General features: G+C 38.9%; 1 protein-coding gene across 4 annotated transcripts in view; it reads right to left on the reverse strand.

Annotated features, from left to right (window-relative positions):
• FAT3 (FAT atypical cadherin 3) overlaps nucleotides 1-16,787 on the reverse strand; it is a 1,063,130-nt gene that overhangs the window by 168,199 nt on the left and 878,144 nt on the right. For all 4 annotated transcript variants that reach the window (XM_082246652.1, XM_082246650.1, XM_082246651.1 and 1 more), the window contains one exon: nucleotides 6,560-10,627. In XM_082246652.1, the coding sequence (XP_082102778.1) occupies nucleotides 6,560-10,627 (4,068 nt within the window). The remainder of the gene's footprint in view (nucleotides 1-6,559; nucleotides 10,628-16,787) is intronic.

Genomic DNA, 16,787 nt, shown 5'->3' on the forward strand with positions numbered 1-16,787 from the left:
GATCACAGAGTGCCTCTAATCCTTCTATATAGGAACACAGGTCTCTGTGATCATTTCCCAAGTCCCTCCTCCATACAGTTATAAAACATCCCCTAGGCTCACATTTAACCCTTTGATCACCCCTAGGTTAACCCCTTCCCTGCTAGTGTCATTATTACAGTAACAGTACATATTTTTAGCACTGATTACTGTAGTAATGTCACTGGTCCCCCAAAAGTGTCAAAAATGTCAGTTAGGGGTCTGATCTGTCCGCCGCAATGTCGCAGTACCGCTAAAAATTGCAGATCGCGGCCATTACTAGTAAAATAAATAAATAAATAAAAATGACATGTCTTTCCTCTAGTTTGTAGACGCGATGACCTTTGCGCAAACCAATAAAAATACGCTATTTGCGGGGTTTTTTTTTATACCAAAAATATGTAGCAGAATACAAATTGGCCTAAAAGGATGAAAAAATTAGATTTTTTTTGGGGAATGTTATATAGCAAAATGTGAAAAATATATATTTTTTTTTTCAAAATGATTGCTCTTTTTTTGTTTATAGCATAAAAAATAAAAATTGCACAGGTGATCAAATACAACCAAAGGAAAGCTCTATTTGTAGGGAAAAAAAAGGACATAGATTTTATTTGGGTACAGCATCGTACGACCACGCAATTGTCTGTTAAAATCGCGCAGTCCCGAATCGCAAAAAATGGCCTGTTCATTAGGGGGCAAATCCTTCCGGTCCAGAACTGGTTAAATATCCCTAGTTTTGGTATTTATGAACTGGAGACAACTCTTTTTTTAGTTACTGCAACCATAGCGCCAAAAGCAGTTCTATTAAAGAACCTCCTGTCTGTTGCATGTTTCAATGAAGCTACTGAAACCAGTGACATGCCGTTTTGAATCTGGTACAGCCAATTTCAAATGGGTCATATTGCCAGGAAAGTGCTGTAAGTGCTTTATTGAATTCCCCCAAGTGTGTGCGAGATCAGATGGTTGACAGACCAGCAACTGTTACTCATAGGTAACCTTTGACCACAGCATCAATGACAGCAAAGAAACATACATAATACTTATCAAACCTGAGTGAGCAATGTAGGTTTTAAACACTGGATGTCAATATCATATTTTCAGAGTTGCTTTGACAGCATATTCCAGAGAAAGTGAGATGTGCATTAATTGGTTATGCTTTCAAGTTGTTTATTGATAAATTGCACTTCTACAGTGGTTTTAGCAATTATTGCAATATTTATATATTATAGAAACATGTAATTTTCCATGTAGATTGTGGAGGTCAAAAAGGTAAAATGTAATGCAAAAATGAGGATTTATGTACAGAAAAAAAAAACATACAGCGGGTATTAATTAAGATGATTAACAGAAAGAATTGTACGCATTTTAACAATTATGTAGTGGGAAGGACAAACTTTATGAGGTATAAATTAATTATCCATCCCCATTTATTTCGCACAGGGCTGCAACATAAAGCAGTTATAAGCTTCCAGTAATAAAAATAATGATAATATATGAACTTCCACAAGCAACGAGAGTGCACAAATCCACTTATTCTCTTTGCCCCACTTCACTGACCTAAATTAGCCTTCCCTCCCTCTCTTCAAATGTATACCTACCTCCATATGGTTTAAAAAAAAAAAAAGAAAAATCATTTGCTAAATTTAGGGGTCTATTTAGAAATGTTTTCAACCAAGATTCACACATTTTTACTGAATTCAACTGAAAAAATGTTTAAAACCTGGGTGAATGTTTGTAACTCTTTCTAACTCTATACCAAAAGTATAATGTCCAGGTTTTGTACCTACATTTTTCCAGACACTCTCCAGCCTTTCAAGGCTGATTTCAACCATTGTTACAATAAATGCAGGAAATCACGTTGGCCCATCTAGAAAAAACCGGGACTTGGCTCTGTTGGACCACATATTGAGATCCATTTTTATGTTCCTGTGTTATTGAACCCACTATGACACTCTAGGCTGATACTGTATATGTCCTGACAAGACAAGCAGACTGTCATAAGCATACATCCCAACTTTATGAGATGGTAATGAGGGACACCTATTAGCAAAAGTATGTAAGCACAGGACAGACCCCCTGCCAAGCCCCTTTAAAGAAGAATTATTAAAAAAAATGATTAGTTAAACCCACAAGTGCTTTTTTTACCACTACTATTCTTTTATACTGGCTTTTGAAATTTACAAATGCAGCAGTTTAGAAATTGGATTAAAGGTTTAACACTTGGAAACACTTTTTGAAAGATGAAAAGGGCATTTTATATATCACTATATAGGGTAAGACTAAAGCGATGAACAAATGATGAGAAAAGAGGGACAGAAGGACTTTGTTCAAGATCAGGGACAGTCCCTCGAAATCAGGGACTTTCAGGAGCTATGCATAAGGGTTTGATGTCCCCCAGGGTTCTCATCCGTTCGAGTCAAGGGGCTTTGGGATGCTTGTTTTGAGTCTGGAATGGGTCCTGGAGCCCAGAGACTTTGCAAGGTTTTGGGGGGAGGCATAAAGCATCCAAGCCTGGATCCTGATTCTGATGGTGACCAGCACTTACTAATTGTGTAGGTGTGCACACGCCTTAATTTATGGGAACTGACTAAATTTCACGGTTCCATCCTTCCATGGAGAATATTGTGCACAGCGTATTTCTGGATACCAGCCTATCTGGCGTGAAAGACAAGTGACCTCAACAGGCCAAAGCCTGAGAGGAAAACTTGCAGTTTATGTGGAGCTAGACTAAAGGTTAGAGCTGACCTTATTAACCAGGAGGCTGATGCATTTATGTTCTAAGCTCTATGATACTGGTACCGCTGCCAGGGCAACCCTTCTGTTAAAGAACTTCCTCTAGCCCACAAAAGTGGGCAAAAAGCTCCCAAATGTACTTTTATGGTTGGTCTGAGTTCCACATATGTGAGCTGACATCCCACAATGTGTATATAGTAGATTACTGCATTTGTTCCCATTGAGGGTTTTGCCCCCACTTCTTGTCCCTCGGGCCACTCAGAAAGTTAGAGGAAACAAATACATTTTGGCTGGAGTTGGGCAATTTGCTGTCTCTGTTGGGGACACTGGGTTCAGACCTATTCATATTTCCTCCTGATGCATTTTTTATTGAAATTGATGCATTTTGATGTGTTTTCATTCATTTCAACTAAAAATGTATCTAGCAAAAATGCAAAGGTGTGAATCCAGCCTCAGGGTAATCAAGGGGCGGGAAGTAAGTGAAGATATGTCCATTGGGCACACAGATTGCAATAAATAAATGGACTCTAAGCTTCACAACTTTATCCAAAACTGGAAAAACCATAATGGTGGATGAAGGAGACTATCCTCCAACCCACAATATAATAGCCTTTGTTGAGATGCACTTCAACACTGCCCAAATGAGTTAGCGAAAAGTGACGTGCCAATCGATGGCAAAGTGTGTGTTGAGATGTCTGGCTTAGCAAGTTCTCTTAATCCAGGTTGGGGTGGAGGTTGGCAGCTGCCAAGGGCTTCCTTTGGTACTCAAATGAACAAGGCCTTAAAGCATTAAATCAATAAATCCATGTCAAGAAAGAAGAACTAGGTCTCTAATGAAAGCTGGACTTGTGTTTATAAAGCCATTTAACCTTGGCACTCCTATTGGTGTGTCGTTGACAGGCTAGGGAGCCCTCAGTTAACATATGCACCGTTAGTTGTCATCACAAGCAGAACAGACATCACAACACAGATTACTTTACAGAACCTTCAGTGTTCTGTTCCCCGGAGGCCAGATTCCTATCCTGGTTGTACCAGTTCTACCTCCTGTTATTTACATACACTCCGTACAATCTGTTTATGCATTCACTGGAAGCCAAAAGTTAAACAGTTCATCACTTGCACTATGCAGAATACCAGAGTCCTGGCCCGTTACTGTAGATCAAATTAACATGTTGCTTGCCAATTTCTAAATTTCTACAAAGCATCCAGGTGCAATGAATCAACGGGAGAACTCTGCATTCTCCACTGCTTAATCTTGATGTATATTTTGTTTAAAGAAGCTGCCAACTCCAGCAGCATAAACTGGCAGGGCTTGTAAAAAAAAAAAAAAACAATTTGCAGTTTATTTTTAGGTATGCCATATATTCTGGTACGTCTTTCTGTTACCAAAGTATATTGACTGAAAAAATAAATGAAATGGTCAGTCAACCTAAAAATGATATTTCAATTATAAGTCGATGCTGATGGGCTGAAATGAATGACCACCTTCTTTTTAAATATCTGCTGGGGCCAAAAAGTGGATCTACAGTAAGTCCTCTACATGTGAACCTTCGAGTTGTGAACTTTCAAAGATGCAAACATCTTTGCACAGTTTTTTCATTCAACCCAGCGGGCTGAATGAAAAAAAAAAAAAATAACTGACAGATCGCTGTACCTACCAACACATTCAATATTGGTGCAGCAAATTCCCCAGCTGTGCTAATGTGTTCCCCCCACCAGAACACACTGATCAGTGCTGGCAGCCTTAGTCTGTAAGCACTGATCTTTGCTGGAATTACGAGCAAGTAGGGGACTTACTGTACACATAAGGATATATTGATGCATGAAGATACACAGCTGTGAAGGTCATGGTATTTTGGTCACATAATTTTTGCTGAAGAGAATGATAAGCCAATCCAATCAGTAAGCCCTCCATTCGGCACATGACAAAGCTCTAGACATCTCAAAATGTAGACAAAACCAAAGATAACCTGCAGAAGCAGTTTTATGAAAAGGTTTACAATCCTGCTTCCTTTGAACATTTTAGGGTTGATTTACTGAAGGCAAATAGACTGCATTCTGCAAGTGCAGTTGCTCCAGAGGATGGGTATGGAGTCATGCGTATGATCAATGACCGGACCTCCTGGCTCTCCTGCATCGCTGTTCAACATTATTTATAATGTGGTGAGCATAAATTAATACTTGGAAATTTCATATTTAAATATATATGTAAGAGCTACCGTTAAGAAAATTTGAAATGCTGTATGAAATGTAAATTAAAATGTATGTATTTTTGAAAATTAATAACATATCTTTTTCTTCGTAATAGTCTACCTGGGACTCAACGTGGTCATTGAGAAAGCCCACTCAAGGGCGAAACGCGTCAGTCCTGTCCCGTTGTATGGTTGAGACTACTATGGATATGTCGTATTTGCTATCATGAGAAGTTGTCTCTTTTTAACTGTTTTAACAATTTAATAAAAGTTATTTGTATTTGTTAGTATGTGGTCAATATATGGTTGATTAATTAACTTGTGCTCACCTGTCAGGAGCCCCCCTCAACAAATCCACCCTTTTACCAAGAGTAGCCAGCATCTTGCCACCTTTTTCATGTCCAGATCTTGGCTCTCTAACCTTTTTATTCATTGCTCCAGAGCTTAATAAATGAGGTGAAGCTAATAAATGAGGTGAAGCTTCACTTTGCAAATAATACCCAATCGCAAGCAAGTAAAATAATAAGCAGCATTTTTCGGTTGCACGTGATTGGATGATGGTAGTCGTCAGAGCTTCTCTGCTCATTTATTAAGTTCTGGAACAACTGCAACTCTATTTGCCTTTAGTAAATCCACCCTTTATGTATCCCTGTGAGACCAGTAGAATAGCTTTGAATATGGGAACCCTTTAAGGGGCGAGTTTCGGTTTACAACGTCTTGCTCTGTGGAGTCTTGTGACTCAAGTAGTAAGTTTTCTTTAATGGGCCCTCCTGCATATACTCAACTTTCCTTTATTTTCTGCTGCTCCAGGAACAAAAGGAAATACCCAGTACTTCTGGGTATGAGGATTATGCAACTCTATTTCTTTCATGTGGCAGTGCTGGTATTTGGTGATTTCAGCTATGTAAAGCCTGTATTTACTGATTATGACATTGGCTTTTTATTTATTTCCAAAAGTGCAGAGGTGAGATCAAAAAAGACTGCCAGGCCTCTAGCTAAATCCCCTGTGGAAGTGAAGAGTTTAAAGAAAAAGATAAGCTCTAGCATGGACAACTCTGCAGTTAGGTGAACAAACACTGTAGAAATTGTGCCTAAAAAGGCAAGCAGAGGCAAAGGTTCAATGGCTAATCACCAGACATTTTGCCATTACTGACTTACTATGCCTTGCTCTGCAATTTGTCGCTATGTGGAGGCAGCCATCTTGGCAGTTAAGCAGGGCTTTCTCATGTCAGAACTGCCCCCCATGATAACTAGTGTGGTAAAATCCAAAAAGCAGCAGGAGAGTTGCAGAAATCACCAATCGATAAGATTGGTAAGTAAGGAGAACAGTTAGCAGCATAGTAGTGCCATCATCAGATCTCATTTCAAATTTCATGAACATAGCAAACACAAAACAACAGTGCTTTACATAATCTCACAATGCAGAAATACAGCTATGAGATTGATGGACCAGGCATAGAAACTGCTCTTTTTAAGGGAGAATTCAAGACAAATGGTCAATTTAGGTACTTCTTAGGCACAATAAGCATTTCCAGATTTTTCCTATGAGAAAGGAAATCTTTTTGAGTCAAGATATTCTAATCTTTCTCTATAGTAAAAAAAAAAAAAAGACTTACCTGTAATATGGTAACTGACTTGACGATTAATATCAGAGGTGTCATCATCCCAAGTACTGAGTATTGCCACCACCTCCCCTGGAGCATCACTTTCTTTTATAGATCCTTTGTACACTTCTTGATCAAAAACTGGACCATTGTCATTGACATCTGTGATGGTTACTGAAACAATGGCAGAAGAAGAAAGAGAAAGTGTTTCTCCAAGGTCAGATGCTACCGCAGTAAATGTGTAAGTTGGATTTTTCTCATGGTCTAGTTCCTTAAGTGTGCTGATCCAGCCATTGTTTGAATCAATAGTAAATGTTTCCAGAAGTTTGTCTCCTTCCCTCTCAGAAACAAGGCTGTAAGTGACTTGCCCATTGGCTCCCCAGTCTGCATCAAATGCCTTCACTTGCATAACATTGGTTCCTATAGGCATACCCTCCATTATTACGGCCTCATAGTGTGTGGAGTCAAAAAATGGTTTATTGTCATTTAGATCCAAGATCTTGATTTCCACATCAACTGTTATTAAGATGTCCACTTTATCTAAAGGTGCACTGGCTGCTACTTTGAAATGGAACACTGGTGTTGTTTCATGGTCAACCTTTTTGTCTAGTTTTAACATTCCACTGTCTTTGTCAATGATAAAAATATTATCCTTGTTATTTTCAGGAAATTCACCGTTGACTGTACTGAACAGTGCATCTTGGACTGGGGTAAGCTGAAAGGAATCTATGATAGTTCCTATTACGGTATCTTCTGGCACTGCAAATGTGTACTGATGCTGGGTGAATGTAGGTAGGATGGTTTCTGACGGGACAACATGAATGTACACAGGAATAAGAGAGTGTTTCATTGGAATTCCACCATCTACAGCTTTTACGAAGAAGGAAAGCACCGTATTTTTCAGCTGGTTAAAACTGCCTTTTGTAACCATCCAGCCATTGTCTGGATCAATTTCCAGAAGGTCTGCTACAGACACTGAGGCCTCACTGTAAAGTGAGTAAGTAATTCTGGAATTTGCTCCATCGTCTGCATCAAAGGCTTGGACCTGGGTGACAAGGTGGCCCTTCTCGACATCTGCCTTAACACTTGCTCGATATTCAGTAGCTTTAAACTGTGGGGCATTGTCATTTTCATCTACAACTAGAACTTGGACTGTGCAGAAGGCAGCTCGCCCTCCACCATCCAAAGCACGCAGAAATATATTGATGTCCTGCTCAAGTGGATTCTCTCTGTCAAGTTTCTCTGTTGTAACAATTTGCCCCAATGAGTCAATGTAAAATCGGTTTTTGGCTACGTCGTTAATTATTGTGTAGGTAACATGCCCATATATGCCCGAATCTCCATCGGTTGCTTTGACATAAATTACTTTAGTTCCTACTGGAGCATTCTCTCTTACTTCAGTCACATAAACACTTTGTGCAAATACAGGACTGAAAAGATTTGCTCCGAGAATCTTTATGTGCACCTGTGCCGTACTGGTAAAAAGTCCATCGGAGACAGAAATATTTAAACTGTGCATTGGCTCCATTTGTTGCTTGCGGTGACTAGATAGAGTGATGACACCGCTTTTGCTATCCATAACAAAGTTCATGCGATCATTTCCAGAAAGAATGCTGTATTCCAATCTATCAATGTCAGTGCTGTCTGCATCGGATGCTTGGACGCAGGTGACAAAATGTCCTCTTGGTGCAAGCTCACTGACGTAAGACTCATAAATCAACTGATTGAAAATTGGAGGGTTGTCATTTAAATCTGTTATGTAGATTGTAACTAGCACTTCGCTGCTGAGTGATGGGAAACCGTTATCCGTTGCCCTGATTTTCAGGATACTTTGCTGTGACACTTCATGATCTAGTAGTCTAGCTGTGAGTATTAAACCACTTGTGCTATCAATATGAAATGAATCAGTGTTGTTGAACATGTCCTGAAAAATCTTATATCTTATAACTTTATTATTATCAGAATCTGCATCCGTGGCAACAACTTGCAGGACTGGTGTCCCAATCAAAGAGCTTTCTGAAAGAGTTGCATTGTATGATGAAAACTGGAACACTGGAGGGTTGTCATTGACATCATTGACACTGATGTCAACGATAACCTCAGCCCGTGCGCTGGTAAGTGAGTCACTGGCTCGTACAGTCAACTTAAAGTATGGGTTTAATTCAAAATCCAATGGACTTACAACACTTAGCACCCCAGTGTCAAAATCTATATTAAACTGATTAAACGGATCTCCATCCACTATTGTGTAAATAATTCCCTGCCCTTCTGGACTTGTGGCATTAATACTTAATATGGGTGTGTTCATTTCAACGTCTTCATTTACTGTAGCCGTATAAAAGGCCTTATCAAATACTGGCATGGCTTTGTTGACAATGGTAACTGGAAGCTCAATAGAAGCCGATAGAGAAGGATCACCAAGATCTTTGGCAATTACAATTAGTATGTACTCCAAGTTGGAGATATCAAACATTTTCATTAATGTCACACTGCCATTCTGCCTGTCAATTTCAAAATGGCCATAATCATCTTCCAAATAAAAGGTTAGCTCTCCATTTTTCCCCTTGTCTTTGTCTATGGCAGTTACTTTGTAGATGAGAGTCCCAGGCTCAGCATCAACCTGTACAGCAGCATAGTATGGAAGACCTACAAAATATGGAGCATTATCATTTATATCTTCAATATTGACCTTGACAACAACGCGTGCCACGCGGAGATGATCTAATTCCCGACTTGCTTCTACTACCAGCTCATAGACCTCCTCTTTTTCTCTATCAAATGAAATTCCAGTGGTTTGTATAACTCCAGAAGTAGATTTGATCTTAAATTTATTTCCTGGGTTCAATATTGTATATTTTATGGGCTCATTGAGGCGATGACCCACTGCATTCACCACAGCAATTTTTGTAACATTAGTGGTGTTTTCTGCTATAGATGCTGAATAAAAGTCTTGGGTGAAATGTAGACCACTGTCCATAGCTTCTTTTACTAATATGGTTACAATGGCAGTGCTATAAAATTTCCCATCTGATACTTTGACCATTAGCATGTAATGATCTTTAGATAAACTGCTGTTTTTTACGGTAATCACTCCACTGTTAGAGTCAATTACAAAATGGTTTAAGTTTCCTTCAGTTAGAGTATAACTAAGCTCTGGCGGAATGGCTAAATCAGGATCACGTGCACTGACCTGTAGGACTTCAACACCGACATAGGTTGGTAGAAGTAACGTTGTTTCAAACACTGCTTCTGTGAACACTGGAGGGTTATCATTAACATCACTTACATCAATAGAAACTTCAACTGGACTTTCGGCAGTGAGTTGGGGACTTCCACTATCTCTTACATGCACATGAAAGTGGAAATATGCTATGGTTTCATGGTCCAGATAGGCTATAGTCCTAATTGCACCAGTGCTAGAATCCACAGTGAAGTACTTTTTGGCTGTTGATTCGACAATTTGGTAGACAAGCAAGGCGTTCTGGTTGCTATCAGCATCGGTTGCTCTTATGACCAATGGAGATTTGTCAGAGTTCCGAACTATGCTGTTGATTGGGGCTGCTTCACTGATGCTACCAAAATATTGGGAACTGAGGAACACCGGTGCATTGTCATTTTGGTCAAGAATCTGGATATTGACAGTGGTGTTGGAAGCCATGCCTGCCATGTTTGTAGCTTGAATAATGAGCTGGTATGATGGTATCTGCTCATAATCAAGGGCTTTTTGAGTTGTTACAACTCCAGAATAGGGGTTAATTGTGAAGGCTCCTTCAGCATTTCCAACTCTGATCTCATAAACTAGTGTGGATTGGCTTATTGCTGACACTAATACAACTGGTGTTCCTACATCCACATTTTCTTGAACCTCAGCCTGGTACTCGTTCTGTGTAAATTTTGGGTTGGAATTGTCAGACAAAGACAGTGAAATCCTCACAATGGCAGCAGCAGAAAGAGGTGGACTTCCACGGTCAGTTACTTTGACAGACAGCACAAACTGACCCATCGTAGACATGTCTGGTTCCTTGGCAACAGTGATGATGCCCAACACTGGCTCAATTTTAAATGTGTTTGCAGTGTTACCTAAAAAAAAAAGAGAGAAAAAAAAAGTTACAGCATTAGATTCATGATAATAGTAGAAACATTTAGCTATCCAATTTTGTGGCACTCAGACACATCAATTTATATATCACGCTCAGTACAGCTTTAAAACACAAGGACGTTCTGTTACAAGATGGATTGCAGGGTACTGCGTGTCATCCGTGTTAGATGATTTGCTTAGTGAGGTGTGAAGGATCAGGTCACTCATGACAATTTGTTACAGAGCTGAACGAGTGGTTTATTATTTGCAATTACAATATAAAGACACGTGTGCATTTTACTGGAGCAATAAGGCAATATATGTGGTGTTAAATAAGTTCTTCTTGATTAATTGTATTTATTTCTATATCTATATTGTACAGTGAATACGTTCCTTTGAGACATACACCCTTTGTTTTACTGCATAGGTATTAGAGGTTGTATTGGTTGTATCAAAAGGACAAAATGTTTATTGCTGTATCTATAATATGGGGGAGGGGTTTTACCAATTTGTTGTCAATGCAAAAGACTTTCAATGTTACGGTAGCCATACATGGCTCCATTTTCTCTTGTTTAGCCCGCTAACAATATGGATTGAGGAATTTCCACTCCTGGCTATTATATTCAGACAGCCTTGGTGCTACAAGACAGTGACTGAATTTGATAGGAGGATGCAGTTACTGACTGGGCAGTCATTTTACAATGGATATATATATATATATATATATATATATATATATATATATATATATATATTTATTTATTTATTTATTTTGTACAGTGAATAAGTTCCTTTTGAGACATACACCCTTTGTTTTACTGCATAGGTATTAGAGGTTGTATAGGTTGTATCAAAGGACAAAATGTTTATTGCTGTATCTATAAAATGGGGGAGGGATTTTAAAACCTACCAATTTGTTGTCAATGAAAAAGACTTTCAATGTTACGGTAGCCATCCATGGCTCCATTTTCTCTTGTTTAGCCCGCTAACAACATGGATGGAGGAATTTCCACTCCTGGCTATTATATTCAGACAGCCTTGGTACTGCAAGACGGTGACTGCATTTGATAGGATGCAGTTACTGACTGGGCAGTCATTTTCCAATGGACTTACTCAATTTGCAAACTAACTTTTGTTAAGTTGCATGGCACTTATAGGGCCACTCATGGCACAAATTTCAGCCAATTCAGCAGCAATTGGTCGAATACGGAGGTGCCTATGGCTGTAAAGAAATAATGTAGCTCCAATGGGAAGAGGACTAAAATGAAAGCAGGTCACTGGCTCACAATTCTTCAGTCTGACTTCTGCTAAAACCCTGAAGGTACCTGTCCATTATGCTATCAGAATCTCAGAAAAAAGTCACTGACCGTTCAAGAAAATCAACGTTTTTTAAAGTCTGCATCAGGTCCAATGTAAAACGAATGCAGCCACTACATCTAATGACTAGTAAACTGCAATATTTTACCTTATTGGTTTTGGATTTAATTCCACTTTAAATTACAATATTGTTTCTATAGCAATTGTATATATTATATAATTTTTTTGTTAATTTGTTGTATTTTTCCTACAAAAGCAGTTACCCTTTAAACTAGTAGTATTTACAAGAGCAATAATTCACGTAATAATCTTTGTAAATTCATTTTATACATATTAAAAATTTGCTAAAATAACATGATGGAATTTTATGGAATAGACTCCCTCCAGAGGTGGTTCTGGCCAGCTCACTAGATTGCTGTAAAAAGGCCTGGATTCTTTCCTAGGTGTAAATAATATAACTGGGTACTAATATTTTTAGGTAAAGTTGATCCAGGGAATATCCAATTGCCTCTCAGGAAATCAGGAAGGAGTTTTTTTTCCCCTGCTGTAGCAAATTGGATCATGCTTTGCTGGGGTTTTTCGCCTTCCTCTGGATCAACTGCGGGTATAGGATTGTGTATATGGGATTGTATGGTTGGGTTTTCTTTACTGTTTTTTGTTTTTTATTGGTTGAGCCAGATGGACTTGTGTCTTTTTTCAACCTAACTATGTAACTATGATGTGGTAAGTATAAAATGCATACAGTAAATGCATCTGATCCTCATGGTACTGCCTTTAGTGAACGGAAAAATCAATTTTCAATAAAAAAATAAAATAAAAAAAAATAGCAATACAAATTTGTGAACTGAGCCTTATGTCTCTTCATAAGTCACTGAAACTCTGAAAGAGGAAATGTGAGAAAAGTCCATGTAGCCTTAAAACTCAATAAATTCAAATTCATGAAACAGCTGCCAAGCGCGGACTATGTTGGGAAATAAATAAGTGGAATTCAGAATCCTATGGGACATTAATATAGAACTCCGGGGACCCAGCAGTAGTATACAGGGCAATGAAATCCCTTCTTCAGCTCCTCACTAACTTTCTACTTTGTCTGACTCTTATTTTTAAAATTACACATTATTAAAAAAAAAAAGTTTCAGATTGCACAGACACAGAGGGAGTTATTACTGTATAGAGACAAATTCACTACTGAAATCGGAGCTAAAATTTTAAGTACAATGTCTACAAGATAAACTAGCATTGTGTTGGCTAAACTGTATCAGGTTCAGTTACTGATCACTGCTATGGAGTCTCCAGTCTTTTTAAAGGTTTTACTTATAAGGGCATAAATTAACATTTATCTCTGCATATATCTTACATACTGTACACTGAAGCATGCATTTAATTACTTAAGTCCCGGAAGATTTTACCCCCTTCCTGACCAGGACCTATTTAGCGATTCGGCACTGCGTGACTTTAACGGACAATTGCGCGGTCGTGCGACGCTGTAGCTAAACGAATTTGACGTCGTTTTTTTCCCACAAACAGAGCTTTCTTTTAGTGGTATTTGATCACCTGTGCGATTTTTTGATCATGCGCTATAAACAAAAAAAGAGCGTCAATTTTGCAAAAATAACAATATTTTTCACATTTTTTTATATGAAATTCCCCAAAAAAAAATTAAAAATCAAAATTTTTTAACATTTTCGGCCAATTTGTTTTATGCTACATATGTTTGGTAAAAAAAATCGCAAAAAGCGTATTTTGATTGGTTTGCGCAAAAGTTATCGCGTTTACTAACAAAGGGAAAGATTTTTGTAATTTTTGTTGTTTTTTTTTTTTAACGAGTAATGGCGGCGATCTGCGATTTTTTTTGCGGGACTGCGACATTGCGGCGGACAGATCGGATCCTTTACTGACATTTTTGACACTTTTGGGGTTACCAGTGACATTACTGCAGTAATCAGTGCTATACATATGCACTGTTACTGTAAAAATGACACTGGCAGTGAAGGAGTTAACTGTATTGGAGAGGGAGGGGTTAAGTGTGTCCTAGGGGCGTGTTTCTAACTGTGATTGGCTGTGGCTACTAGTGTAAGAACAGAGATCAACGGTCCAACATAGTAGAACCGTCTGATCTCCATTCTTACACAGGGGAGACTGACAGGCGGCTGTGTTTACATTAGCCGCCTGCCTTTCTCCCGCTCTAACGGACGATCGTGAGTGCCCGGCGGACATCGGGTCCACCAGGCACACGCGCGGGGTGGTCCGTGACCGCGCGGGAGCGCGCCTCCGGCGGCGCACGCTCCCTCCCTAGAGCCTCACAGGCTAGCGACGTATCCCTACGTCGCTTTGCCTGTGAGGGGCTGACTGCCGACGTAAATAGTCATGCGGCGGTCGGCAAGCGGTTAAAGGGTCACTCAACCTTTTATATTTAAGTAATAATTGCACATATATTTACAGAAAATAAATTGCATTTGTTTCCATTTTTTTTTTTTCTTTGCAAATGATCTGCAAATCATTGCAACTGCAATCAGTGGATCACAGGTGTTATGCTAGACGTCTACAGACTATTCCTGCAGCTGTAGGATCAGTAATGGATTTTACTATTTACAATGCATTTTACAGATTTTTTTATTTATTATTTTTTTCATCCAATCATAATTGATGGTGAAGCTTCAAGAACACAGATTTTCCCTAGAGAATATGTATTACAATGGCACAAAAACAAAAATCACATGATACACCTGTTTACTATTCATTTTAATGGTCTGTTTATCACAAAATGTACTAAATATCTTACATTTTCCTATAGCCATTTTTTTATTTTCCTGGGGGAAAACCTTTCACCAACAGAAAGTAAAGAAACATTTATAATGACAATGGTTCTAGTATTCCCCTACTTAAATTTAGGAAACGTTTTACTTCTGTCTTTGTTGCTGTTGAACAGTTTCCTGGTGAAAAAGTTGTCCCCAGAACAATAAGTGAGAAAAATTATTTCTAATGGAGCCCCTAACAGTAGTACCTCCTTGGACAGGTAAGTGTCCTTTAATAAAAGTCAGCAGCTACAGTATTTGTGGCTGCTGACTTTTATTTATTTTTTTTAATTCCCAGGGTGAAGATCCTCCCTAATGACATTTCCTTTTGAAATGTGTTCTCCTGTAGGACAAGGACTGTCCTTAAAATGCAACCCCAAATCTTTTCTAATAGGATCAGAACTGCAAGACAATTATAAATCAGATTTTACAGTGCTTTGTTTTTTAACTGTATTAAACAATTGTTTACTACAGCCCGTCCTAAGTTTTTTAAGTGCACACCTATGCAAGAAAAAATATCAAATAAATGACCCATCAAAATATGAAAATAACAAAACCAGGTTTGCTGGCACATTTGGCTTCAATCCAGATATTTTCTTCATATTACATTTTTTTTCTGCCACTAGATGTCCTTAGTCTGATTGTGCTGTTACACCAATATGTAAGTTATAATATAATGCATAGTTGTGGTAATGTATTTATATTTGGTTAATATTCTGCCATCTTGTGGTTATTTTGGTTGTTGCACTTGCTTTCTGTACTTCCCTTCTGTGTTCCCTCCTGTTTCCTCCCATTTATGATGTATTTCCTGTTCCTGCTTTCTTTATGCTTGTGAGGATAGAAATGGCCACATCTGTCTAGGCCTTTATACAATCTGCTCGCATGCGGGAACACATTACCATGTTTTTACCTGTAGATACCATATTTTAATCATCTGACACATTTTGTTGTCTGCTATACCTACTGCTTGCAATAAAACCTATGTGGATGGAAAGAAACGGTGTCTGGTGAGTACTGCAGAGACAGAACCTTTCAATGTCTCCCCTCTCAGTCAGCACCTGTGGACCTCCAGGTTTAGTTCCTCACTGCTACTCCCCAGGCTCTCAGGATGACCCACTGAGGACACATGGCACCTCTACAGAGGAGGAAGCAGCCGCCTCCTCCCTCGGGGACTCCACTATCCAGAGGAAAGACTGTAAGCTCCTGACTTTTATACAGTATTCCAACATGCACCGAGGCACTTTCTCTCTGCCAATCATCAGGACTGTGTCATAAGCCTGTGCAATCATTTGTCAGGTTTCCTCCCACTGTCCAACATGCCTCCCTATTGGACCAGTGTGAAACATTCTTTAGACAGAATGAGTTGCATCCTTAACAGAATGAGCAGACCTCACTAACAGACCCTCTACTCTCTAGTAGGAAGAGAAAAATATAGATTTACTTGCAGTCCCTCTGATAAGCAGACAGAGCTCAAACTATACTTTCTCACTAGCACTTACCTAGGAGGGTGCTACACTAATTTCATTAACCAGAATATGAATATTAAAGTTTATAGGCAGAGATTAAAACAGCTCAAATGCCTGTAAAAGCAGCGTTTTTAAGTGTGCAAAAGGTCTAAATTAGAAAAAAAAAAAAAAATCACTTAGGCAGCTTAATAAGGGCTCATTCACATTGGAGATCACTCTTCAGATAGCAATTAACAAGAAGTGAAGAGGCGTTCTATCGCCTCCTCATCGCCTGCTTTAACCGTTTGAACCCTGCACTAGCACGAGGTTTCCTTTTCTTTCCAAACGCCCTGTGGTTGCAGGGGGGCTTGCAAAGAAGTCCATTCACTTGAAACTGACAGGGGGTATAATTCCTGCTGCGTTTGTGAAGAAAGGCATCATGGCTGTGGCATGTGTTCACCCCTAGCTGCTGCCTCTGCAGTTGCAGTTAAAGCAGTAGTAAACTGCCACTAAAATATAAATAAAGCAGGCCCCCCTGCAGTGTTAAGTCATAATTATTATTATTACCATTATACAGGATTTATATAGCGCCAACAGTTTACACA

The sequence above is a fragment of the Pelophylax lessonae genome, assembly GCF_965119305.1.
Source record: "Pelophylax lessonae genome assembly, chromosome: 2".
Taxonomy (NCBI): domain Eukaryota; kingdom Metazoa; phylum Chordata; class Amphibia; order Anura; family Ranidae; genus Pelophylax; species Pelophylax lessonae.